Consider the following 27,666-nt stretch of genomic DNA (forward strand, 5'->3'; position numbering starts at 1 on the left):
TTAATGGGCATTACGGGGTTTGGTATAGCGTGTATTGGGCATTACAGTGTTTGGTATAACATGTAATGGGCATTATGGTGTTTGGTATAGCGTGTAATGGGAATTACGACATGTGGTGTAATAGGTATGGCGTGTGGCATAATGTGTAATGGGCATTATGGCATGCGGTATAATATGTAATGGGTGTGTGGTGACATCAATTACATGGTAAAAATAGTGTTGTTTTAATTCAGCATGGTGACTCCTGGAGACTGCTGTCACCATGTTGAATTAATACAACATTATTTTACCAGCATGTCAGTCAGTCTCCGAGTGCCGCTGATTTAGGTTTCTATTTGTATATTATCAGGCAGGGTCCGGTTTTAGCTCTACTCTAGGCATATTTTATTATTACAGTATACTGGCAATTGCATAGTTAGGACTTAATAATGAATATGTTAAAATGGGGGGAGGGGGGCGGCCAAAAATGTTGTGCCTAGGGGCGGCCTGTCCAGTAAATTCGCCCCTGGTGCCGGGAGTCAAAAAAGTTTGGGAACCGCTGACTTATGTGCATGAGCGCGTGCCAGAGCACACATACGCAAGCCGTGAAACTCTACGTGTTCACATAAAGAGTGTATCAAGTGAATCATATTATGTGGCTTATTATTATTTTTAATAATCTCTACAAGGTCCGATAGTCGCCTTGGATAATTTGCTCAGTAACTTAGCAGCTGGTTGCGGAGGTCATAGGACCAATGCAAAAAAATAAACCAACCTCATTTAGTAAAATACTCATGTAAATATATGTTGGCATTAGTTCTTTAACACATTAGTGCTCCATTCTTATGTGTTACAATATGATTACCGTAATAAAATGTTAAGAATCTATTTATAGTATGTGGTCCAGTTGATGCCATCTAATTATTTTCCTTGTATATAGTTATGAACAAAACTCCAAGGGATGGAAATCGCCTGCCCCATCACATTGTTATCTCATACGTCTGATGAGACCAACCACAGTGGTGCATAACTGTCTAATGTAGATCCCATAAATAAATATGGGGATTGCATTGAAATCCTCATAGAATACTGACAGTTGCATCCTGATGTTTAAAATCCCAAAGGGTTCCGGTTAGTATTTTGACCCTTTCATTAATGAACATTAACCGTCCCTTCTGCAGCTTAACCCTACCCTTAGTGCCTAACCTTAACTCCACGCCTAACGCACTCTCCCACTACATAATCCTAATCATTCCTTAACCTCCCCCACTCCATGCAGACTAATGCTGTATACAAACGGTGAGATTTGACATTAGATTTTGACTACATATTCAAAATCGCATGCAGATCGCACAAGGGGGCAGATGTATTAAGCCTTAACAAGAGATAAATGCATGGGTGATAAAGAGAGATAAACGTCCAGCCAATCAGCTCCTTACTGACTTTTTTCAAATACAGCCTGTGACATGGCAGTTAGCAGGTGATTGGCTGGACGTTTATCTCTCTTTATCACCCTTGCATTTATCTCTTGTTAAGGCTTATTACATCTGCCCCCATAACCCTTATGTCCCCTCCAGCAACCTAACCCTAATCTTCTGCTCCTGCAGCCTAACCTTAACCATCCCCACTGGATGCCTAACCCTAACTCTTCCCATAGTGTCCATCGTGCCTCACCCTACCCCTAGGCCAACTCTCCTGCAGCCTAGCACTAACTGTTCTCTTTCTCAGCCTATGCCTTACCATCTCCACCCACAGCCTAACCCTCCTACCCCCCCCCCCCCCCACACACACACACACAGCAAAACCCTAACAATACATTAACCCTAACTCCTGTACTTACCACTGGGATTCTGCTGTTTACATTATATCTGGATCCCAACTGCTTGGATCCTGACCACATCCCATTAGAATGCAAGCCCGAATTGTCAGAGCTTCCAAAGGGACACATATGAATTACAGGTCCTGTGACTGATTAACCCCTTCAGTGGTGGTTTTTTTTGGGGAGCGCACCCCACTGGGTGAGTTTTTTATGGGGAGCACTCCCTTAAAAAAAACACACCACTGCCTCCCTGGGTCCATTATTTCCATCTTGCCCCCATCACTACTCATAAATCATGAGCCCCCACAGCTTCCGGGAGGGTAGGCAAGTATGATCTTGGCAAGTACTGCAGGGTTGCCTACCCTTCCGGAATGCCCGGTAGTCTCCCCCTCTCGGCCCCCCGGAAAGGTGGGCAACCCCCCCGGATTCCGCGGGACCCCCACTGCGCCCTCCCCCGATCGCGGCCATCTTATCCCTACCATGGCATTTAAATGCCGAAATCCGTGGGTCTCAGAGGAGGGGGCGGAGCTAAAATGGCACAATCACGTCATTTTAGCCCCGCCCCCTCCACGTAGATCCGTGAATTTGGCTATTTTGCTTCATGGGGGTGGGGCTTAATGATGTCACGTACAAGCCCGCCGTCGAGCTGCTGCTGAATGTCTCCTCTTCGGGCTTCTCCCGGAGAGGAGAATATAAAAGTCGGCAACCCTGAAGTACTGTATGGTGATGTAAATTGATATTACATGTTTCTTCCCTTACAAAAAAACATGGGGCCTATTTATCAAAATGGCACAAAAATACATTTCTGAAGATTCGTTTGGGAAGGGGATAGGGCTAGGGGGTGATGTGGATAGGAACTCCCTTACAAGTTTGCCATCCCACTTTTCATGCAAATTGTAATATTTAATAAAAGTTGAGAGGTCATCCTGATAGGGGATACTCCTTATGCAGTTTTGGTAACACACAAGCAGACAATCTCCTGCTGCTCCAACTACATTATACTGTATGCAGTTCCAGACTCTACAATGCAGCTGCCATCTAATGTTTTGACTTTTTAGTACTACATAGTGGTTGGGGATCATTTTTCTATTGCTTTTGTCATTACTTGAAACTGTGATACTGAGGAGCCTTATTAAGGGGCGCAAGCATTTTATTAACTATGGATGCAGAAAAGAGGGATAATAGAAAGAGTATAGTGGATCATAGAAAGAGTATCGTTTTTGCAGTGAAAAAGGCTTTTAGTACAGTATATACAGTACTATAACATTTGTAAAGTGCTTATTCTGGAAAAAGGAAAATGCTTATTCTAGAAAACTGATGCATTTTACAATACCAGCTATTGGAATATTGGCGGTTCTAACCAGTGGCAACGACACTGATGCAGAAATCCCAACATCAGTGGAGAGAGATACCAATGCCATAATCCCGACAGCTGGTATCCCAATGGTAAGTGGGGTGGGGGGTAGGTTTGGGTTCTAGGGTTGCTTTTCGGAGGGGGGGGGGGTTTGTAAAGTGTGAGTTAGGCTATGGGGGGGGGGTAGGGTTAGCTCTGAAAGGAGTGGGTTAAGGTTAGACACTAAGGGGGATAGTTATGGTTAGGCTGCGGTGGGGGAGGGTTGGGGTTAGTCACTAATGTGATAGGTAAGGGTTAGGCACTGAAGGGGAGAATTAGGGTTGTGCTGTGTCTGGAAACAGTTAGGGGTTAGGCACTAATGTGCAAGGTTGGGGGTTTGGCTGCGGGGGGGGGGGGGGTAGGGTACATCTGCATATAGGGAGGGTTAGGGGGATAAGAGGTGAGAAATATACATACCCAGCCTATGTTAGGGTTCTGTTCTGGAGCTGCTACTGTCGGTCTTCTGACCGCCGGCTTCTGGTCGGTTGATCACGCATGCTGAATCCATATAGAGTGCTGTCTACAGGCTTAATCCTTATTCCAAGTAGTTCATTTTCTTAAATAAAATTCAGGTAAACATGATGACAATATTGCCTCATTCATTAATTGTTATCACTATGCTCCATTAATTTTTTATTTAGTGTGTTTTGTTTTTTTATACCTCCATGTATGGCACTGCGGACACTTTGTGCCACCTTGTAAATAAAAGTTAATAATAACTTAAATCCCTAACGGTGGGTTTCTGTAGTAAATGCAGGGTTGCCGACCCTCCTGGAATTCCCGGGAGTCTCCCGAAAATCGGGTCCCCCTCCCGGCCCCCCGGAAGGGTGGGCAACCCTCCCGGAATCTGGGGGACCCCCCTGAACCCACCGAATCGCGGCATGTAAATGCCGCAATCCGCGGGTCTCAGATGAGGGGGCGGAGCTAAAATGGCACAATCGCGTCATTTTAGCCCCGCCCCCTCCATGGATATCAGTAATTTCTACTATTTCCCGTAGTGGGGGTGGGGCTTAATGACGTCACCGTCAAGCCCCGCCCCCCGATCGGGTAAGGAAAGTCTCCTCTCCGGGCTTCTCCCGGAGAGGAGCATTAAAAAGTCGGCAACCCTGAGTAAATGTGTAAACCAATACACTATACAATGGTTATATATAAAGACACATGGGGCATATACATGGTGTATAATAAGATTTCATTTAATTGAAGAATACAAACCAGTTCATGACTGTAGGAAGGAGCAAAGAACGAGCAACCACCTTAGGCCAAGTAGCTCTGCGGTTTCAACTAATCTGGAACTGGGTCAGGCTGTTCACGGCCAGTGCTGACATCAGGGACCCAACCTGAAAACGCTTGGGCACCTCTCCATTTTTTCTGACACTCCCAGAAAACGTCAGGTTGCCACCCCCAAACTTCCTGTCAGTCAATCTCAGGCCGCTTTGCATTTATGATTCATATGCTAATCACCCTTGTGCATTCGTGATGCCTACAATATGCATGAGCAGTCATTCGATAATTGCTCAATTTGCAAATTCGCTGATTAGTGATCCATACTGAAGTCGGCCCATTGACACTCCCACCATTCATACAAATTGGCATTTAGCCACACCTTTTGAGTTTTATTACTTCCATTCTTATGAATAATCTTCTTTTCTTCATCTAATGTCACAAAACCAAAATACATCAGGTTCAGTCCCTATAGCTAATAGGCAATGCAGTCTCTCTCAGTGGCAGATTATACACAGAGCGACAGGGGTGGTCGTCTCATGGCCCCCACACCCGACCGGTTCCCCCCCTCTCCATGTACCTGGCCAGTGCAGGGATCCAGGCAGTGGGATCCATGCAGCGGTGGGGAGGCAGTGGGGTCCATGCGGCGGATGGAAAGTCAGATGGGGGGGGGATGGGTTTGGGGGCACAGACCTTTTGCTGTTCTTGTTTAGCATTGTTTAACAGCACATATTTGAATGCCACTTTCTTATTTAACTGTAGTTTATCTTATTATATAATGCTGACAGATGAGTCTTGCATTAGAGAACTGTCTCTTGCCTACCGGCGATTGCAGAGGCACTTGGGTAATTATAATTAGGCCTTTTAGCATATATTTGATATATACAAACATAAAAGTAAAAGGTAATGAAAAAAAATGAAGACACAACTTAATCTATATTTGAATTAAACTACACAGAAAAATTATTTCTGATGAATTATGATAAATATACATTAAGGAAGTATCTTCCTCTCAACCTTCTCTGCTAATAACAGCATCAAATATTTATCAGTATGAGTTAATTTAAAGGATATATTCATCAAAGGTGGATCTGAAACCCTACAGAGATGAAACGGCAATCACTGCAGTTGATTCTGTTCTTATTAACATGTCCCAATTTGACTCATGTTGCTAAAACCGTTGGGATTCCTTAGATATTCAAAACATTGACATAAAAGAGACTGGGGTTTTATAGAAACACTATAGGGCAAATTGAAATTATTGACAGTGGTTTTCAAATGATCTTAATATCGATTTCTGTTTTAAGTTTTTTCACGAAAATACATGGGTAAAAACATAAAGAAAAATAAACAGGATTGGTCAGAAGTGACCCGTTTTATGAAATAACAAACAATACAAAACAACTTGGAACCCACAATTCCACACACGATATAGGTCATAGGAATAAAGCAGTCAAGCTTTACAAAAGGTAAAATAAACAGAATACTCACTACCTGGTCTTCTAGCTGTCATTTCCACCTTCAACTCCATTCCCCTAGAGGAAGTGTGACCGGCTGTCAGTTAAGCTGGGTACACATATGTACAATCGTCGGGCCGTTCTTCCGATCTGCGGACGAACGGCCGTTCGATTGTATATATGTGTACGCTGTCCCGATCCCTTCGTTGCGATCGATAAACGGCCAAAAACGCTCTTGGCCGTCCACGGTCGGTCGGTCGAAGGTTCTTTGCTGCTTAATATTCTTCCGACAGGACGGCTCCATATCGAAAGAAAAGTGACATGTGTACGCACGTTCGATCGATATGCAGCCCGTTCCTGCGATCATTCCTCCCAAAAGCAGCACGCCCATGTGGGTGTTGACTAGCTGCGTCATCCCTCCATCAGCGCAGCATGTAAACAACAGGAAGTCTTCTCCCCCGTACTTTCCGCGCCATGCTGTTAAAGAATATTCGTTGTGTGTGCATTCCTTTTGAAATAAATAATCGTTGTGTGTGCATTCCTGACAGATATAGTTATAGAAGATAGATAGATAGATAGATAGATAGATAGATAGATAGATAGATAGATATTTGATGTTCATTGTTCTGCATAAACACTTAACATTTATTAAAGAAATACTGACAAAAAATACTGTGAACACTTTGTTTATTTGAGGTAAAACGTACGTACGTATATCCTGTACAGCTAGCAATGATCTGAATAGTCACGGCTCTATTCACTGTACTACACGAACGATTCTTTGTTCCGTGATCACGCCTCGTTTTGGTATGCTCTTTTAATCCAGCCCATTATGATAATGTTGTGTGCATTTTTATCGTGCCAATAGCCAGAACGGGAGAGTGTGTACGGTGGTACAATCTTTTTCTTGCGATTGTTTGGACGGGAGTACATCGGACGTCGCAAGTAAAATTGTACATATGTGTACGCGCAGATCGGTCGTATGTTTCGGACGGCCGAACGTGAATTCGGTCGATCGAACGGTCGCAAGAAAAATGAAATTGTACATATGTGTACCCAGCTTTACTCACTGCTGCTAATGTGGAGACACCTCAGTAACGGGACTTTCTTTGTTGGCCCCGTGATTCACCCCCACCGGCGAGTGCAAGGGCGTAACTACCATAGGTGCAAGGGGTGCAGCTGCTATGGGGCCCAGAGATGAAGGGGGCCCATATTTGCTGTCTAAGTATATGTTTTACATACATTTATCACCATCAGTTGCTAAATAGGGGGCCCTTACAAAATTTTGCAATGGGGCCCACGATTATCTAGGTACGCCTCTGGGCGAGTGATATACAGAGGAGCTGCACTGCTACAGGACTCCCTGTCAGGTACTGTAGAGCTGGACAGGGAGAACTACTTGTATGTGTATTACTTGACAATTATATTGACAGAGGCTCCCATAGGTTTGCACAATATATATCTTGCCTCTTGGAGCGAACTTACGCCACTGGTCCCCTAAAGATGCCCCTAAATGCAGTGGTGCAAGTAGAAAAAATGTCTTAGTGGTAATGTGCAGCGCGCCAAAGAATGGGTCGTGGTTATGGGTGTGGTCATGACACGGGGGGGAGTGGCTACATGACAAAACTTTAAAACACAATGACATTTCTGTTTGGGCTTGTGCACATATATGCCCCCACAGTGTCAGATATCATTTACCCCCACAGTGCCACACATATGCCCCCACAGTGCCACACATATGCCCACACAGTGCCAGATGTGCCCCCAGTGCCAGATATGCCCCCACAGTGCCAGATGACCCCCACAGTGCCAGATATGACCCCCACAGTGCCAGATATGCCCCCCGCAGTGCCAGATATGCCCCCCACAGTGCCAGATATTCCCCCAGTGCCAGATATGCCCACACAGTGCCACACATATGCCCCCAGTGCCAGCCATATGCTCCCACAGTGCCAGACAGTAACAGATATGCCCCACAGTGCCAGATATGCCCCCAGTGCCAGATATGCCCCCCACAGTGCCAGATATGCCCCCACAGTGACACACATATGCCCACACAGTGCCAGATATGCCCCCAGTGCCAGATATGCCCCCACAGTGCCAGATATGCCCCCACAGTGCTAGGTATGCCCCACAGTGCTAGATATGCCCCCCACAGTGCCAGCTGCAGCACAGCACAACTCACCATTGGTTGCTGCAGCCTGGTCTCTCCCGCTCCAGCCGCTGCCTTCCCCCCCGCTGCCACCTCCGCGCGGCCACCTCACACCACTGCTGCTGCTGCTGAGGGAGGGGAGGGAGAGGAAGGAGAGACACGCGGTGTGCTCCCCGCCCCTCCCCTCCATAGGGAATCTGCTGTGGCAAGGGGCGGTGGACCTGTACAGGCCCCACCCCCTGCCACTTACATATGTGCGCATGCGCGCAATGTTCCGGGGGGGGGGGTGGTAATTTCTCATGACGGTACGAGGTACCGGCACACTATGTTTTAGTGGAATGTTATATAGGAAGAGATGCTGATTGGGCAGTTGTAGAGGTACGAGAGAACTTTGTAATCAAAGCTGCATCGACCTTAAGTGTTACAGGGAAAATGTATTTTTTGAATCCTAGGCCTGATTTATTAATCAGAACATAGATGTGGAAACCAACTGAAGAGGTGACCATAAATCCAAATATTATTTTCCGTTCTACATGTCCATTAGTTTGTCTTCCACATTTGTATGTAAAATATTATTAAAACACCATAATTATGAATAACGACTCCATTTCATTAAATATTAGATAAAAAATGTGCAAGGTTTTCTCCAGTGTATGTACAATTAATGTGTTTAGCAAGTGAAATATATTTTATCTGTGTACAAATGATTAACATTGACTTGTAGCTAGATGTTTCCAATCTATTCTGCTGTCTGCAGTGAAAGGATATTGAAATAAATGCATGTGTAGTTTGGAAGAAATGCACCATATTAACTTAGACATTAATAATGATTATGTGGTTGGTAATAGTTATGAAAAATGGCTGTGCAGTAAATCCATATTAGCTTTAGCAGCATCTGTTAATACTTAATAATAAGGAACACTGTAGAACTTTTCTAAAATTCAAAAGTAGCAAAAGAAGTATATTTTTATTCTCGAGTGTCAGTCTTGTAGCGACTATTGAATTTACTATGTTGTAATCTGTTTAATTCTTTAATTCTAATTTTAACCATTTGTCTGGCATGGGCGGATCACATGGGACCAATCAGAAATGCCCAATGTGCAGCTGCTGGAAAAGTATCTTCCATCTATGGACTTCCTGGTCCCACTGCTTCCTGGTTCCATCACCCAGTACCTACTGTGTTGCTGATCACTGCTGATTGGGCAGGCCGGAAGCACACCCACCCGGTAGCTGTAGAGAGGAGTAGGAGTAGGGTGTGTGTGGTTTAGGGGTACACTGTCCTGTGCCGCATATTATTATAACTCCAGAAAGATAATGGAGAACAAAAATTTTGAGGATAAAATAGTGAAAGAACAAGAACCACTTCCTCCTAGTGCTGGAGCTGCTGCCATTAGTCATGACATAGAACATGAAATGCCATCAACATCATCTGCCAAGGCCGATGTCCAATGTCATCTTAGAGGGCATGTAAAATCCAAAATAGCAAAGTTCAGTTACTTAAAGATAAAATAAATAAATAAATGTAAATTGTTTGAGGAGAAACTTAAGCTTGCCAATATGCCATATGCGACACGGAGTGGCAAGGAACGGCTAAGGTTCTGGCCTATGTTCATGACTAGTGGTTCAGCTTCACACGATGATCCAAGTCCTCCTCCACCTCCCGCTAGAAATTTTAAGAGAGTTGAACTGTCATCAAAAACACAGCAAACAACTGTGCCTTCTAAAGGCATGTATCACAAATCCCCAAGGAGAGTCCAAGGGTGTTGGTGGTTGCAATGCCTGACCTTCCTATCACTGTATGGGAAGAGGTGGCTCCTTCCACCATTTGCAGAATGCCCTCTGCATTTGCTGGAAGGATCACCCACAGTCCAGTTCCTGATTTTGAGGTTGAAGGTGTCAATGTTGTACACCAGAGGGAGAATATTGATGTAGCTGGCCCTGCGGTGGAAGCTGATGAAGAGGATGTTGCTGATGGTGATGTGGTTTGCTTAAATGAGGCACAGGGCGAGACAGTTGTTGTTCGTGGGTGCAAAAGGACATCACCATGCCTGGGCAGAAGACCAAAAAATCCACCTCTTTGGTCTGGAATTATTTTTATCCAGCTCCCGGTAACAATTGTCTCGCCATATGTAGCTTATATAACAATGCAATAAACAGGGGTAAGGCCGTTGGCCATCTAGGGACATATGCGTCACCTGAATTTCACCTCACTTATGCGTCACCTGAATTTCATTCATAAGTCACTGTTTAGTTCAGAAACTGTAGCTAGCACCGTAAGCAGTCCAGGGACACCTAAATCCCTTGATCTTGTTGTATCCAAGTGCCTGAAAACCACACCAGGAAGACACTCCTCATCAATTTCCTCCTCCACCCGGATCAGAGGTAGTCCTGCAGGCCATGTCACTGGCATGACTGACTCCTCTTCTTACCGGGATTCCGATCCAAAACACTGCCGGAGATACAGATCCAATACATGTTTCACAAAACACTAAATATTAACCAGTTTATGGGGGAATTCAAGCTGAAAAAATTCAATTACAGACGTTTTTGGAAGGTTTCACCTCCAATTACAACTGACAAGATGCAGTTATTCCCGTTCCTGCCCATTTTAACCCATGACTGTAAGAGTAGGTACTGTAAGTATGATCTTGCAAAACTAGGTGTGTAGGCGCACCTGACTCATACTCAGCAATGAGCATTCTGCCAAATCCTTTCCTCAACCAGTCCACACTTCTCCGCAAACACCAGAATCGTATACATATACACGCACACACTCTGGGTGAAATGTAATAGGATGAGAGATTCATTAAGTGAGAGATTTGGTAAGAAATCTCCAGGTTTTTTTTTTAAAGCGGCAATCCTTTACACTGCAGAACCAGTTTGGTTTTGAGGTGTAAATGATTGCCGCTTTAAAATAAGTGGAGATTTCTTGCCAAAACTCTCACTTTCTGAATCTCTCGTCCTATTACATTTCACCCTCTGGGTGAGATTTAATAAGATGAGAGATTCATAAAATGAGCAATTTGGTAAAAAATCTATAGTTTTTTTTAAAACGGCGATCATTAACACTGCAAAATCAAACTGGTTTAGCCTTGTAATGATTGCCGCTTTAAAAAAAACCTGGAAATTTCTTACCAAATCTCTCACTTTCTGAATCTCTCATCCTATTAAATCTCACCCATCTTTGGCCGAAATCTTGTGCACACCGTAACAGATAATTAAGTACTGTGACTTTGTTGTTTTGTGTGTCTAAATGGCATTTGCATGGAACAAATTCACTGTATATTATGCAAATGCTTTCTTATTTTAACCATGCTTTTGCACCATTCAATAATGTATACAGTAGTAGCAGAGAAATCCATACTAAACCACTTTGAGATGTTACTGAGTACAATTGCATGCACCGAGTGCACAAGCTTTGTTGATTCTCACAATTCATGGTGAAGCACACAGTGCTCATCTGTAAGTTTCCAGGCATGTAGAACTCATTCATTCCTCAGCTTTGAACTTATTATATCATAATCAAGACAGAGCCATTACTGTGCATTAGCAGCTATTAGCGTGTTTTAAATCAGCTCTGAAATGCAGAGATAGAAAACAGACACTAAAGAAAGCCTAACAAATATGTCTGTGTCTCCTGTATGGCTTCTATTCACGGGGAGTCTAAAAGTGAGTAATCATCGAGAAACCCATCATTTCCTGAAGAACAAGGGAAATGTGAACATAAAACTGACAGTCCACACATGTAATAAAGCACCATAACAAAAAACTAAAACATGTTTTGTTCACAATATTATCATTACTAGTTAAAAGACTATCAAAATGACGGCTTCTGCAATGGAACTTTCTCTTTGAGCTGCGACAGTTTTTACTTTCAATTTGAGTTGTGACAGTTTTATAGCCCACAAACTCTCCACCCCACCCCCAGTCCCTGGACCAGATGCACTAAGCTTCAAAAGTGATAAAATGGAGAGTGATAAACAACCAAGCAATCAGCTCCTGTCTGACATTTTTCAAACACAGCCTGTAACATAGCAGGTAGGAGCTGATTGGCTGGATGTTTATCACTCTCCATTTTATCATTTTTGAAGCTTAGTACATCTGGCCGAGAATCTGCTCCTACCTCCAATCTGTCTTTAAAGCTCCCTGTTTCAATATCCAGCAAGTTTGAAACAGATCAGTGTCCCTGCAAAAATTGTTTTCATTTTGTGTTATGACATCTTTTAGCACACAAAGAAGTAATTTGGTCCGTCGAGTAACTTCTAGTGGTCACTGTTGGTAATTCACCTCATAGAGGTGACGAGTAGTTAGACAAATGAGTTTTTCTTTGAGCAGTATACTAGACGGACAATAGTTGATGCTTATGCTGCCACTGTGTCCTCTCTTCCTACTTGTGAAAGTGCATTCCACCCAACTGTTTGCTGGGAAAGAGTTTTTTTTACCAAAAGTGGACATTGCTAGGCAGCTGTACAGTAATTCCAATACAGGGGGGAGGGAGTGGGTACTGTTTACCTGGACCCAGGCTTGTCGAAGAGGAACATGGGGACCTGGGCCAGTTGCTGAAGGGGTGGTGTTTACTTGGGACTGGGTCAAAGTTTTTTGAGACTGGGGTGTGTCTCTTAGTTATTAGGCATGTCTTAAGGCCCCCATACACTAGGGCGACTTGTCCTTAGGACAAGTCGCCCCCGACTTCCCCCTGAGCTTCCCCGGCTGCTCCCCGGGGAAGCTTGATTAGATTGGCACTTGATGTGCCATTTTTTACATGTGATAAATCGTCTCGATTTATCACATGTAAAAAACCCGGGGAGCAGGGGGGGGGGGGGGGTGTGCTACAGAGGTGGGAGCAGGGGGGCTGGGGACGCTGCGGGGACAGCGTCTGTGTCCCCCGCTGCTGGGGACGCTGCGGGGACAGCGTCTGTGTCCCCCGCTGCTGGTAACGCTGCGGGGACAGCGTCTGTGTCCCCCGCTGCTGGGGACGCTGCGGGGGACACAGGCGGCATAGAGCCGGGCAGGGGGAGCCGGCGGGAGCTGTCAGTGCTAGAAAAAAAGCCTATACAATGAATGGGCAGCCTGTGATTAGCTGAGCGCTCTCTCAGCCAATTGCTGACTGGCTGAGAGAGCGCTCAGCCAATCACAGGCCGCCCATGCATTGTATGGGCTTTTTTTTTTTATTCAATACTGACAGCTCCCGCCGGCTCCCTCTGCGCGGCTCTATGCCGCCTGTGTCCCCCGCATCGTCCCCAGCCCCCACTGCTCCCTCTACCGCCTCGCCGCCCCACTAGGTCCCAAGTCGGGTGGTCGGACGTGCAGCAGGTCCGACCACCCGACGCAGATCCGATGCGCACGGGACCGCGCATCGGATCTGAGGGGACATCAAAACTAGCCGATTTTGGTCCGATTTCGGCCAGATCCGACTGATCTGGCTGAAATCTGACCAAAATCGGCTAGTGTATGGAGGCCTTTAATGTGGTGACTTTCAGGTATGAAAGTGAATTATCTTGTACCATCGTTTCTTTGTTTAATACTCCATGTTATGTTATGAAGTGTTCAGGTACAGTACATGTACAGGTGGAGTCTCCCATATCCAAAATATTGAATACTCCAAAATATGAAAGTTTTCTAGAATGGCAGATAGTGAAACATTAGACTTCTGATTAAAAAAAATACGTATTGTAGAACATGACCTCCAGGCGGTGTGTGTATAAGGTATATGATACATAAATAAACTGTGTGAATAATCAAGAGATAATGTGGGTTATTCAGACCTGATTGCAAAGCTGCTTTTTTGGACAAAGCCATGTTGTACTGCAGGTGGGGCAGATGTAACATGTGTAGAGAGAGTTACATTTAAGTGAGGTGTGTTTAAACTGAAATTTAAATTGCAGTTTAAAAAATAAAACAGCCAGCATTTACCCTGCACACAAACATAAAAACTCACCCAACTCTAACTCTTATTGCACTGGTTATATTTGCTCCGCCTGCAGTGCAGGATGGTTTTGTCCATTTGCCAAAAGTGCAGCTTTGCGAACAGGTCTGAATGACCCCCTATGTCATATAATTTTGTGTAATCTTTGTAATTTTCCACTTCTTCTAGGAAGAATATCTGCAATGGCCAAGAGTCCATAAAGAGGCAAAACTCAACAACAGGCAGGACGCCCACACTCACCCCACAAGCCTTAAAGCACATTTGGGTGCGTACTGCACTGATAGAAAGAGTGCTGGATAAAGTTGTACAGTATATAGTGGATAACTGCAGGTAAGTGCCTAAACACACCTACACTTTTATTACAGTGTTATTAGGGGAAGTCACACTGCACACTCTCCCCTTACGATCCCACTGCACATGAAGTGAGTAACAGTTATACTCACGCAGACAAGGACAAGCATGCTTTTTCATACTTTAAAGACATAGGATATGGCTCTGCTTAATACATTTGTTTCAGGTTTTTTTTTTTTTTTTTTCAATAATTGATTAATTTATCCCCCCTCCCCTGGCATTCCCTGAACAACTTTTCTTCTTGGCTTCCTCATTTCCTCTTCTGACATTACCTCCATTTACCATAGGCAATTTTAAGATTTCACTCGATAGCCCCACAAAATCCTTAACTTCACATCCTTGCTTGGTCATTCCCAGTGGACCTCCTTGCCCATGTGAATGGGAGCATCACATGATCTGGGCTTTACCCACCACCGTTATATTGTGTGCCAGATGACGGTCCGACAGTGGGGATCCCGACTGCCAGTGCTCCGAGTCCGACAGGGAGGATCCCGGAACACGGGGCTATTCTCCCTTGTGGGGGTCCACGACCCTCATAGAGGGAGAATATAACTTGTGGCAAGCATAGCGAGCCCACAAGGGGCTTCTTTGCGATTCCCCTCTATCGGAGCACCGGCAATCGGGATACTGACTGTCAGGATCCCCACTGTCGGAGCCCTATACCACACCCGTTATTTCTGATTACTCCAATTCCTCCTTTCTCCTCTCTGACGACTACCTGCTCTCTTTTAACTTATCTCTATTCTTTTTCATCCCTACCTCCTAAGGCTGCCATCACTAAGCATAACATTGAGGCTATCCAACACCACCTTCCTATCCTCCACTGAAATTGCCATCACAAAAGTCTGAAATGACCTTCTTGCTGTTAAATTCTATGGCAACTGCTCTCTACTTATTATCATTGACACTTGTGCTGCTTTTGACACTGTGGACCACCCTTTCCATCTGCAAATTCTTCTCTCTTGGTTTACGTGGTACTATCCTCTCCTGGCTGTCCTCCTACTCTCTGACCATTAGTTTTTTGTCTCCTTTGATGACTCCACCTCCCCCCACTTCTATTAAATGTAGGTTTCCCCTAAGGTACATCCTATTTGGATGAGCTCATTATCTTTTTTGACTTCACTCGTATCTCTCTTCTATCTCTTCCTGGATGTCCTAGCACTTTCATAAACTCCTTCAATTTTATTATCTATTGATGGCACAACTATCTCCTCTAGCCCACACATGCGTTGTCTTGGAGTAATCTTTGACTCCTCCTTCTCCTTTAACCCAAAAACATTCACTACCTCTCGCAATCCTGCTGTTTTCATCTCAAAAGTATTTTCAGGATCAGATTTTTTCTCACGCCGGATGCCACTAAGACTTTTATCCACTCAATGGCCATCTCCAGACTGGGCTACTGTAATCTCCTCCTATCTGGCATCCATGACAACTGCGTCTGTCCAGGTAATTTATTTCTTCAATGCTGCTGTCTGGCTCATCTTCCTCTCCAAATGTACTACATCCAAATTCCCACTCTTATGAGCCCTTCATTGACTCCCCTTTCCTTTCAGAAACCAATTCACGTGCCTCACACTCAATTGCAAAGCTCTCACCACTCCTCTCCCAATTGCATCTCTGATCAAGGGCAGGATGTTCTAGCACAGTGGTAGCCAACCCTAGCCCTCGAGAGCTACCAACAGTTCACAATTTCCAGACAACCTAGCTGCTGCACAGCTGCACTCATTAATCACTGACACATTTTAAAAGATACACAGATGGAGCTAATTAGCTCACTTGTGATTCTGTGAGGAGACCTGCAAAACATGCACTGTTGGTAGCTCTCGAGGACTAGGGTTGGCTACCCCAGTTCTAGCATCTACCCCACCTCTCCGCCACACTACGCCAGCTCTCGCATCCATACTAATCACATATGCACTTAGTAACGCAAAGGACATGTACTGGTTTTTTTGCATGTACTGCTCCCTTTCTCTTGAATTCTCTACTTCTCCTCATCAGTCTCCAACTCTCTTCAGAACTTCAAACGGGCTCTCAAGATCCACTTCTTCACCAAACCCAGCCAACTCTCATCCTAACCCACTTTGACATGCTCTCTTGTACCCCATCTGTATCACCCCTGTCTGTCTGCCCCTCCCCTTTAGAATGTAAGCTCTAACAAGCAGAGCTCTCTCACGTGCTTTTTCCACTCTTATTTAAACTATCTTCTGCTCCATACTCTTGCCGATGCCATTAAATCCCTCGGTTTTCTGCTACCCTGATACTTATTTCAATGTCGTTTGCTGATGCAGTTTGTCCTACATTGTCATGAACTGTAACTCAATGTGTTCTTGTGCATAATTTTTAATGTACTTTTGGGCGTTGCGGTCCCTTGTGCCACCATATACATAAAGGATAATAATTAATAAAGCATTTAATGCAACAATTAATCAGGGTCTTATAGTTTGTAGTCTAAAATATTTAAACCAAAACGTTACTGGTTTTCAATGTAAGAAACAAGCTTTGAATGAATCACACATTTCTATCATTATTCAGGAAGCAAACTGAGCTTCTTCACGCAGAGCTTGTAGGTTATGATGAATCACTGTCTGTTTTGTGTCACCGCTAAAATAGTATTTGAATGTACAAATGGAAAGTTTCCTACTGTGTACTATGATTCTTAGAATCAACTTCCAACTTGTTTTACTGGATAAAATTTTTAAGACCCTTTGCTCTGCATTCATACTTCTGCTCTTTTAATTTATTTTTCTGATAAAAAGTCAGTATCATGCCTGGCTAAAACAGCGTTTCACAGTCGTTGCTGTAATGATTCACGCATTTCACTCTTATTTGCAGTGTGTAACTTTACATTGTATAACTTTGGCTTTCCGTTATGTATTATCATTATTATCATTCCCATAGCTTTGTAAGGAGCTGCAGAATTGAAGGAGATTTTTTTGAGCCATCCTCATCTAGCCCTTTAATAGAATTAAGTGAGCCAAATCCGTTGGATTTAATCCTATGCTAATCCCCTACTGTATTGTTCTATGGATTGTATTGCAGCTGAGAACAATAGGCATTGGTGAGCCATGGCTCACCATGGCTATCCAGAGATGGCTAGTTGAAGAAGGCTCCATCTGTAGGAAGGGGTTTTGCTGTTGGTTGTTTGTCAAACATTAGAGTTCCAGAGCCTCCTACTGGATTGCTGTGTACCTTCTAGGGTTGTTCTACTGGACAATACAGTAAATAGTTATACAGTGACTGACTAGCTGCTTTCTCCTGGTCCCGGAGCTACATTTGCGCAACCATTTGGGTCATGTCAGCTGACTACAGTTTATCTAACAACTGCCTGGTCTTCTCATCTGATCAGAGTTACCAATGAGCATGCAGTGTTACCTATTTTATCCCTTTTAGTGCAGTTGTTTATTGCCAGAACAACTTTGTTCACATCAAATGCCTTTCTCTGAGTGCTGCAGCTTTCAGCTTCCTGTGTCTCTGCAGTTATCCACTAATGTACATTCTGCACGCTCTTCCTGTGCACTCTAATGCCTCTGTACTGTACACTTCTCCAGTTATCTTACAGTAACTATGCACTACTGCAGCATTCTGAGATACTTCCATACAGTATGTATCTTTACCAAGTAGAAAGGGTGTGGCATCTTTAGTACATGTGATAAAAACCTGAAGTGCTTGAATACATGAATTGATTTTGGGCTTAAAATGGACCCTGAGAAAGCTATTCCTTGACCACAAGCAAATTGTCTAAAATTTCTACAAATACCAGTATTCTCTGTCAGCCATGGGCAGGGATTAAAGTGAGGGGGAACGGGGTGGAACTGAGATCCACCACCTCTAATGGTGAGGTGGAACATTTTAACTTCCACATTGGTCCTGCACACAGTGGCGTAACTATAGCACCGCAGCCCCCGCGGTCGCGGGGGGGGCGCTGTGCATGTGGGGGCGCCGGGGGGCTGCGTTGCTATAGTTAGCACCCTCCCGTCCGCCCATCCACCGCTTGCCGCCCGCCCATCCGCCGCCCGCAGCCTTACCTGTCTTCAGTTCTTCTGCTAGTGAGACGGACCACAATAAAATGTCCGCCCCATATAGCAGACAGTTCTCTGAAACTGTCTGCTGTATGGGGGCGGACATTTTGTGTTGGTCCGTCTCCATAGCAGAAGAATGAAGCCAGCAAGGGAGCCGGGACCAGCGGCAGCAAGACAGGTAAGGCTGCGGGTAGGGGATGGGGGAGGGGGGTGCTGCGGAGGGGGGGGAGTGCTGCAGAGGGGGGGGCGCCCCCCATTAATGGCGGGGGGGCGCCCAATTCCTAGTTACGCCCCTGCCTGCACAGTAATTCTTACAGGAGAGCATTCTAGTTTGCAGAGGGACGCCAAAAACCCTACCACTGGCCCTGTCTCTGCCTAATGGGGGGAGGGGAGGGGGTGTAATGAGGTGGCATAGAGAAATGAGTTCCCCCACCTCTGCAGGACCACTTTATGCCCTGGCCATGGGTATTCCAGAAGTTATGCTGTATTGATACAAGCAAGACCACTAGTACACCATGTAAAAATACTTATATTATTATAGTAGATTCTTTTTTAATGAGATATATACAGTATAAGCACAGCAGTAATAATGTCACTATACTGTTTGGACTTATTTAAGACTTAAAAAAGTGAATTTAGGCAAAATGTAAAAGATGTAGCTAATGAAGGGGGTATCCTATTGGGACGGCAGCGAGTAGATCGTTCGCACACATTATCCTCTCACAGACATTTGCAGAGGGACACTCACCAAACAGGAAGTGGAAGTGTGCACACAGTATGCCTGCACTAGGCAGACAAAAGGCACATTTCTACATATAAATGGGTAGCTACTTATTTTGTGGCTATTAAATTATTAAATTACGGTGTTATTCAATTGCGGTGATTAAATTATTTGTTATTAAATTATAAGGGAATGTTGCATGAGCAAAACATGAAACCAGCATAAAAAGTAACAATGGTACTGTATTTTGTCTTTCTACAGTAAATATTATGAGAAAGAATCTTTAATGTCTGATCCGGTCTGTGGTCCCATTTTGGCTGTTCTTTTAGGTAAGACTATTGAAGAAAAACCACCATACATACATAATTCTAAGGTTTAATTGTGTAAACGTTTGTAGTATTGTACTTCTTCCCTATACAGTGAAGCAGATTGTACTTCACATGTCATGTTAATATTTATCTATTCCAATTGATTCATGTGGGAAAATTTATAAGGGAGAGATGTGCAGGTTGAGCATCCCATATGCGAATTGCGCGGGACCATGAGCATTTCGGATAAGGGATTTTTACGATTATTGGATTTTTTTTTTTACATACTTACCTGATCCCCTTGATGGTCCTAGGACGTCCCCTAATGTCCTCGGCGTCCCCCGGCATCCACTACGGCCTTCAGGATCTTCTTCAGCAGTCCCAGTGGTGCAATGCGTGCACCACTGGGACTGTGGTGCAGTGATGTCACCGTCGCGGTGCCGTGGACATCGGGGCACTTGGTAAGTATGAAAAAAGCGGCAGGGGTGGTAAAAAAATCTGAAATATTCTAAAAAAAACACGGTTTTTGGAATATTTCGGATAAGCGATCCCCGGAGAGGGCCAGATGTACTAAGCTTCAAAAGTGGTAAAATGGAAGAGTGATAAACAACCAGCCAATCAGCTCCTACCTGCCATGTCACAGACTGTGTTTGAATACTGTCAGGCAGGAGCTGATTGGTTGGTTATTTATCACTCTCCATGTTATCACTTTTGAAGCTTAGTGCATCTGGCCACATATAAGAACTGGTGAAGGTAAATAATACCCTTTGAGACTAGTGCTGCTATGTACTGAATGCAAGCTATAACGGTCTGTTTGCAGAGCTTATCTGGTATATACATTTAGACTATGTATTCTCCAAGACCAAGCATATGTTTGCAGCTACAGGCAATGACAAAGCCAAACTCATGTCAGTCATATCTACCCTTGCACAGGTTGGAATGGGGAAATTCTCTCTTCTGCACAGTTCGGCAATGGCATGCTGATGACTCAACTGCTGACTTTAGTCCAGATACAGCATGGGTTGTAGTTCTGTGAGGATTTTCAAAACTACAACCCACTGCAGTACCATGTGGAGAACCTCCTAGCACATGACAAGGTTGTCCTGCATACCGGGTCCTGCGCCGCAATGCAAATGCCAAATTATGCATTTGCATCGCTATTGTGTAGGTGCTTCACTATATAGAAGAGCACTTGCACACTACCAGTAGACACCAGGCGGCACAGGCTAGCTGCAAAAGCCAGTTGCGGGGCAGACATTTTTATTAGGTTACAGCAGTGTGTGTGAAGTCACGCCCCCCAACAGTCCGGACACGCCTGCGTTGTCTACTCTGCAACGGTTGTTCCTCCTCTCAGTGGTCAGTTCCAACTCCTCGGACATATCCCTGCCAAGCCTTAATCTGCAGTCGCAATATACAGATCTGCAAAAACACTGGTTTGCAGGAATCTATGACCTGCAAACCGGATTTGTTCTAGGGAACAGGATTGCCACCTAGCAACAGCAGGTGGGTTAGGCAGCAAGCCTCCCGAAAGTGCTGAGGGATAGAAAGTGAAAATTTTTTTCACTTACCTCTCCCTCTACAGCTGCACGCGCGCGCACACATGAGCGCGCCCCCCAAGCGCTGGTCAGATTTTTTCGGAAGGTTACTGGTGGCAACCTGTCCTCCAAGAATATGGAAAGGTAAGATGACCTCCCGGTAGGTCTACTCCTAACGGGTACCTAGGTAACAAAGACTCAAAAACCCGTAATGCCTTGAAACCAGAAAAAGGTTTATTAACATGAAACCGGGAGCCCTTCTGAGAAACTGGGCTAACTAGATAATAGGACTATCTCTCTGTAAGGGAGATTGAGCTTCCTGAGCTGAATGTGTATAAGAAACTTGATTGCAGCCTGAGGATTAGCCGCCGACTGAGTGATGGAGGTCACTTCTGATCCTTATTGGCCGGTGCTTGTGGCTTCTTTTGGTCCCTCGGTGCGCCTGATGGGAAGAGAGAAGGATCTTTAGAACCAACTAATTTAACAGAGGAAGCGCCAGACCTAGCGACATTTGGTGCCAATCAAGGGTGGGTGGGTTGGAGCTGTTGCTAGGTGGCAATCCTGTTCCCTAGAACAAATCCGGTTTGCAGGTCATAGATTCCTGCAAACCAGTGTTTTGTTCTTCGGGAGGCTTGCCACCTAGCAACAGCAGGTGGGCAGACTACCACATACCTGGTGGTTGCTCTGAGAAATTCGATCTTCTGAAGATCGGTTGGTCTCCAATAGTGTCTTGCAAAGGTACGGGAGGAGGACCATCTTGCTGCTCGCATAATCGCATGCAGGGGGATGCCTTTCGCGGCCGCTCTAGTGGCAGCCGCTCCCCGCAGGGAATGGCTTTTGAATTGGTCCGTGTCTATACCCGCCTGTTTCATGGAAGCTACTATCCACCCTCTGATGGTGGATGGTCTAGCAGGGCGGTAGGGTTTCCTACAGGTGATGAAAAGTTGGGAGATGTTCTCTCTAATGAGCGCCGTTCGGGCCAGGTACAGTTGTAAACATGTAGATATACAAATATTGGGGTCGGTGGGATCCCTAATGATGTCGAATTCCACTATTGGTGTATTAAAGGACGAAGTTTTTGTATGCCCTTTCAGGATGATGTGGTAACCTGTTGGGGTACGTGATAACCACGGGTCCTCTATGTGGATTAGAGTTAGCTCAGCCCCTCTTGCTGCTTTGGCCAGGGCTAATAGGGATGCTAACTTGCGGGAGAGTAAGATTATGTCCTCCACTGTATCTTGGGAAGACCAGAATGTAAGGAATGGCTCGATGTCCCAGGTATTAGAATACTTTGGTGTGAGGGGCCTGGAAAGGTGGATGCCTCTCAGAAGTCGGAGGTAAAGTTTATTATTCGTTAGATTAGGAACTAAAATAGCCAAGGCCGAGCCGTATGATCTTATGGTGGCAGAGGCTAACCCTGATTGGTATTTAGATGCTAGGAAGTCTAGGGCTAGATGGAGAGGTGAGCCCCGCGTCTGTAGGCTGCGTTGGCTTCTCCATGTGTCAAATTCCTTGATAATGGCCCCGTATCTGGATCTAGTTCGCGGTCTTAAAGACGCATTAATTAGTGCCCTTGTGGGAGATGCTAGGGCTCGGTCGGTCAGCAACCCAATAATATTGCCATCCACATGCACTGGGGAAGGGTCTCTAGTATGTCTGAGGTTCCCTGGAAGCAATCCCTGGACAGCCCCAGGGGGATCTTCGGGCCGATCCGAAGTTGGTTGACTAGGGGAAACCACACTCTGGATGGCCAAACAGGGTATACCAGAACTATGTGGGGTACCCGGTCCTCCCTGATCTTCTGAAGGACCTTCAGGAGGAGGGCTGGGGGAGGGAAGGCGTAAGGGTGCCGAAGGTCTGTCCAAGGGAAGGACATTGCATCCATCCTCCAGACTCCCTCGGTCCATATTCTGGACACGAACCGTGGGATCTGGGCGTTTGTGGGACTGGCGAAGAGATCTATTTCTAGGTCCCCGAATGCTTCTCTTATCTTTTGAAAAACCTGGCTTTTTAGAGCCACCGAGTCTAGAGAGATCCTTTCGCGAGATAGCGAATCTGCTAGCTCGTTTAGCTGGCCTGGGACATAAGATGCTACTAGGATAATATCCCTCTGTGTAGCCCACTCCCAGATCTCTAGGGCTTCCCTGCATAGGGAGATGGACTTCGTGCCCCCCATTCTGTTTATATATGACACCGCTGTTGTATTGTCTAGGCACAGCTGTATGCGGGTGTTGGTCATGTGATTGGGAACTAGAGCTCTCAACGCTAGTTTCGCTGCTCGCAATTCTAGGATGTTTATGAACATCTGTGTCTCCTCTGCCGACCAGCTTCCCCGGACTGCCTTGTCCTGTGAGAAGCCTCCCCACCCCGTTAAGGAAGCGTCTGTGGTGATTGTCAAAGACGGTGGAGGGTCTATCAGGGGACGAGGAGGAGGGATAGGAAGAGTGTTCCAGTAGGACAGCTCTGTCTTTGCTTTCCTGGACAGGAATATTGTATCTTTCCATGTATGGTGAGCGTGTAGGAGCGATCTGAGGAGACCCTGCATCTCCCTGCACATCAGAGGAACATGACGAAAGCCTGGTGACATGGCGATCATCTTGCCAATGATTGCGGCTAGGTCCCGCAGGGTTAGTCTGCGTTTCCCTAATGTCTTGTGGATAAATTATTGAGTGTCCCGCCATTTCTCTGGAGGGACTGCCAGTGAAAAAGAATGGGTATCCAGGTTGAACCCTAAGAATGTTATTGATTTTGTGGGGCCGAGGACGGACTTCTGTGTGTTTAGAGTGAAGCCCAGGGCGGACAGGAGAGATAAAGTCATGTCCCTGTGTTTCGTTAAAATATCGCTGTCCTGGTGCACCAGTAATATGTCGTCTAAGTAAATGATGCACAGGATACCCCGCTGACGTAGATGGGATATGACTGCTTTCATTACCCGTGTAAATGTATAGGGTGCACATGAGAGGCCAAATACCATGACAGTCCACTGATATGTATTGCCTCTCCAGACGAATCTGAGAAAACGTCTGTGGTTGGGATGAACCGATATAGAATGGAAAGCTTCCTTCAGGTCTATCTTTATACAGAAGCAGTCCCTTGTCAGGATGTATGGAATGTCTGATATGCCCTCCATACGGAATCTCTTGGTCTTGAGATACCTGTTTAGACCTTTGACGTTTAATACTGGTCTTACGGAGCCATCCTGTTTGGCTATAGGGAACAAGTGACTTGTCCAGCCCGAAAGCCCTGGGTTCGCTGGCTCTATTTTTCCCTGGCTTAATGCTAATGCCAGGACCTCGTCTAGTTGAGGACTGCACTTCCTTGAACAAGGAATGCGGCTGAACTGGTGTGGGAACCGTAGTAGAGGGAGCTTCAGCCCAAATTGAATGGTCTTTAGTAGCCATTTGTCTGAGGAAATGCTTTCCCATTCTGCATAGGCTTGGCCCAGAGTTCTGTGGCATGTGGTGTGTGTGGGTACACTTACCGAAATTTCGGCCTCTCTTGGAGCTGTTCCAATTGTTTCCTGCCGATGTTCTGGAGTTATCGGCTGGTCTGCTACCGAACCCTCCGGTCTGGGTTCTTCTTGTTCCCTGGTATTCTCGGGACGGACCCGCGGGTCTCGAAGTCCGGCCCCCTTGGAGAAAGGGCCTCTTGAAGTGGTCACCCCCTTTCTTGAGGTCGGAAAAGGATTTCCTTGCCTTGTGGCGTATCTTGACCTCTTCTATGAATTGGGGCCCAAACAAGTCCGCATTTTCTAGATTGGGGAATTCTAGAGACTTAGGGGCTAAGTCTGCCAGGCCCGCTGCCGTGAGCCATCTGGATCTGCGGGTATTTGTGATATGATTGAAGGTCTGTCCTATAATCAGTGTTGCTCTACTGATGGCCTTCAGAAGAGCCATTTTAGATGCTACCAGTGCATCCAGGGAGACGCTAGCTTCACCTTCCCTTTCTGCCTTGTCTAGGACATATAGTAGCGGACCAGCTGCGTCTGCTATCTTGTACTGAATCTTTTTCAGGGTACGGTCTGTGGTGTCATTTTGCCTTTTGTCACCCACGATAGACATTAGCGCTGGGTCAATGCCGGGCGCAAATAGCGCAGGAATGTCTGGTAGCCCTGTATGAGAGCGCAGTACCAACTCATCCTCCTTAACCAGTGCTGCTCTGAAAGCTAGCTGAGCGAATTTCTGCACCTCAGAATTTTGCTTCAGTGCCCAGTGGGTAGCATAGAGCTTAGATGGAGGGGTCTTTCCTGCTAGCGCCACTCTGGCCATTTGGATGTCACTATATTCCCCCCTTTTTGAAGAAGCTGAAGTTCTGGTAACTTCTTCAGACTCCCAGTCCACTGGGGGAGGGGGGCTACTCCTGCGGGAGTACTGTGACGACCTGGCAGGTGACCCTTTGTGCTGTGAACGGGTACCTTCATGCTGCCTGCTACGGGCAGGAAAGTTATGCCAGCTACGGGCAGGGGATGTGTGCTTGCTCCGAGCACTATCAGGTTGCCTGCTACGGGCAATGCCAGGAAAAAGGGGTTTTTCACCTGAACAGGTCCCTTTTTTGGCAGACTTAATTTTATCAGTCTTTTTTAGACTTTTCCTGTGTGGAATAGGGCTCCCTGAGGTGTAGGGTGACCCTGCCTCTTCATAGGAAGACTCATTTACCTCAGAGTCTGAGTCAGTCTGCACCACTTTCCTGACTGACTTTTTCTTCCTTTTTGCTGGAATTTCCTCAGAAGAGGATGAATCACTTGAGTACTGAGAGAGTGCCCTCTTGTGGGCTCTCTCCGCTTTACTACTGCCAGGCATGGAGGACATATACAGTGAGTCTGTGGCAGACACAGAAACGCTGTCCTCCATGTCTGCTGACAGAAGAAATCTGACCAGCGCTTGGGGGGCGCGCTCATGCGCGCTCATGTGTGCGCTGTAGCTGTAGAGGGAGAGGTAAGTGAAAAATTTTTTCACTTTCTATCCCTCAGCACTTTCGGGAGGCTTGCTGCCTAACCCACCTGCTGTTGCTAGGTGGCAAGCCTCCCGAAGAACAAAAATCACGCTCTGCGTTTGGAGGTGTATTTTGTGAATCTAATAGGGAAGGTACAAATGCACACTAGTGATGGTGACTAGTAGCAATCCAAATATACACATAGAGGGCAGTCTAGCGCAAGATATGCACAACACTATTTATAGGGCAATGGCCCTTATTCAGATCTGATCGCAGTACAAATTTGTTTGGAAAATGGGCAAAACCATGTGCACTGCAGGTGGGGCAGATGTAACATGTCCAGAGAGAGTTAAATTTGGGTGGGGTGTGTTGAAACTGAAATCTAAATTGTAGTGTAAAAATAATGCAGCCAGTATTTACCCTGCACAGAAACAAAATAACTCACACAAATCTAACTCTCTCTGCACATGTTACATCTGCCCCACCTGCAGTGCACTTGGTTTTGCCCATTTTGAGAACAAATGTGTACTGCGATCAGATCTGAATAAAGGCCAATATACAGATTATTTTCCCTGCACACAGTTTAGGAGGGGACTAGTAAAAACAGGACCCGGACAAGAACCCGGAATGCTGGACTGGACATCAAACTCTATTACTGCTTGTTATAGCTTTGACCAGTTACATGGAAGGGGAGATTACAGCCTCCCCGTGTGGTCCGGACCGTTCCGGTTTGTGCAACTTGGCCGGGCCATACAGGGAGGATTTATTCTCTCCCTCTTCTACTCCCTGGTTACAGCTGTCACAGGCAGTTAACCCCCGACAGGACACCCCCCGGACAGGCACCCCCCGGAATGGAAACTACAAGCCCCGGAATGCAGTTTGATGTCCGGTCCGGCATTCCGGGGTCTTGTCTAGGTCCGATTTTTACCGATACCCGTTTAGGAGCACCATATACACATTTTACCTAGAACTCTGCATTAAGCACATAATATATTATTGCCAAGTTCCTGGTGATACACTAATGTGTGTTTTACACTGCCCTTTGGCCTTATGTAACACTTGTGAATCACTGAGATGCCGGTATTACTATTTGTTATTCTTTGTTTCTGTGTTTCCCTACAGTGGGACCTTGTGCACTAGAATATACAAAGTTAAAAACAGCTGATCACTTTTGGACGGATCCCTCTGCAGACGAATTGGTGCAGAGGCACAGAATCCATGGTGCTCACACGCGCCAAGACTCCAGTCCATGCAAGCGGCCTGCCCTCGGTGTATGTATCCATGTCTCCCAACATGTATGACTTGTTATAGGCACAACATATCTTACAATTCAGATCTGATCTCAGTACAAATTTGTTCTCAAAATGGGCAAAACCATGTGCACTGCAGGTGGGGCAGATGTAACATGTGCAGAGAGAGTTACATTTGGGTGGGGTGTGTTGAAACTGAAATCTATATTGCAGTGTTAATATAATGCAGCCAGTATTTACCCTGCACAGAAACAAAGTAACTCCCCCAAATGTATCTCTCTCTATACATGTTACATCTGCCCCACCTGCAGTGCACATGGTTTTGCCCATTTTGAGAACAAATTTGTATTGCGATCAGATCTGAATAAGGGCAAATATTTCAACTGACAGATCAAACAGTAGAAGCCTTGTAGTAATAGATCTGAACATACCTGCCTACAGCTGTCACTGTATTATTGCTACTATTAGTGTATAGATTCCAAATCATCTCTATTCATTCTTCACTGCATGTGTTATTTTGTTTGTATTGTATAGATTTATCATTACGTTTGGAAATGAGTTGTGTTTCATAGCTTTGATCACAGACTGTATTTGCATAATCTA

The 27,666-nt window shown here is 45.5% G+C and overlaps 1 protein-coding gene across 9 annotated transcripts in view; it reads left to right on the forward strand.

Annotated features, from left to right (window-relative positions):
• Window positions 1-27,666, forward strand: part of SGSM2 (small G protein signaling modulator 2) — a 318,515-nt gene that overhangs the window by 173,277 nt on the left and 117,572 nt on the right. For all 9 annotated transcript variants that reach the window (XM_083172218.1, XM_083172219.1, XM_083172220.1 and 6 more), the window contains exons 4-6: window positions 14,116-14,277; window positions 19,300-19,367; window positions 26,936-27,084. In XM_083172218.1, coding sequence (XP_083028344.1) covers window positions 14,116-14,277; window positions 19,300-19,367; window positions 26,936-27,084 — 379 coding nt within the window. The remainder of the gene's footprint in view (window positions 1-14,115; window positions 14,278-19,299; window positions 19,368-26,935; window positions 27,085-27,666) is intronic.

This window comes from Crinia signifera, chromosome 2 (assembly GCF_055691185.1).
Source record: "Crinia signifera chromosome 2, ASM5569118v1, whole genome shotgun sequence".
Classification (NCBI taxonomy): domain Eukaryota; kingdom Metazoa; phylum Chordata; class Amphibia; order Anura; family Myobatrachidae; genus Crinia; species Crinia signifera.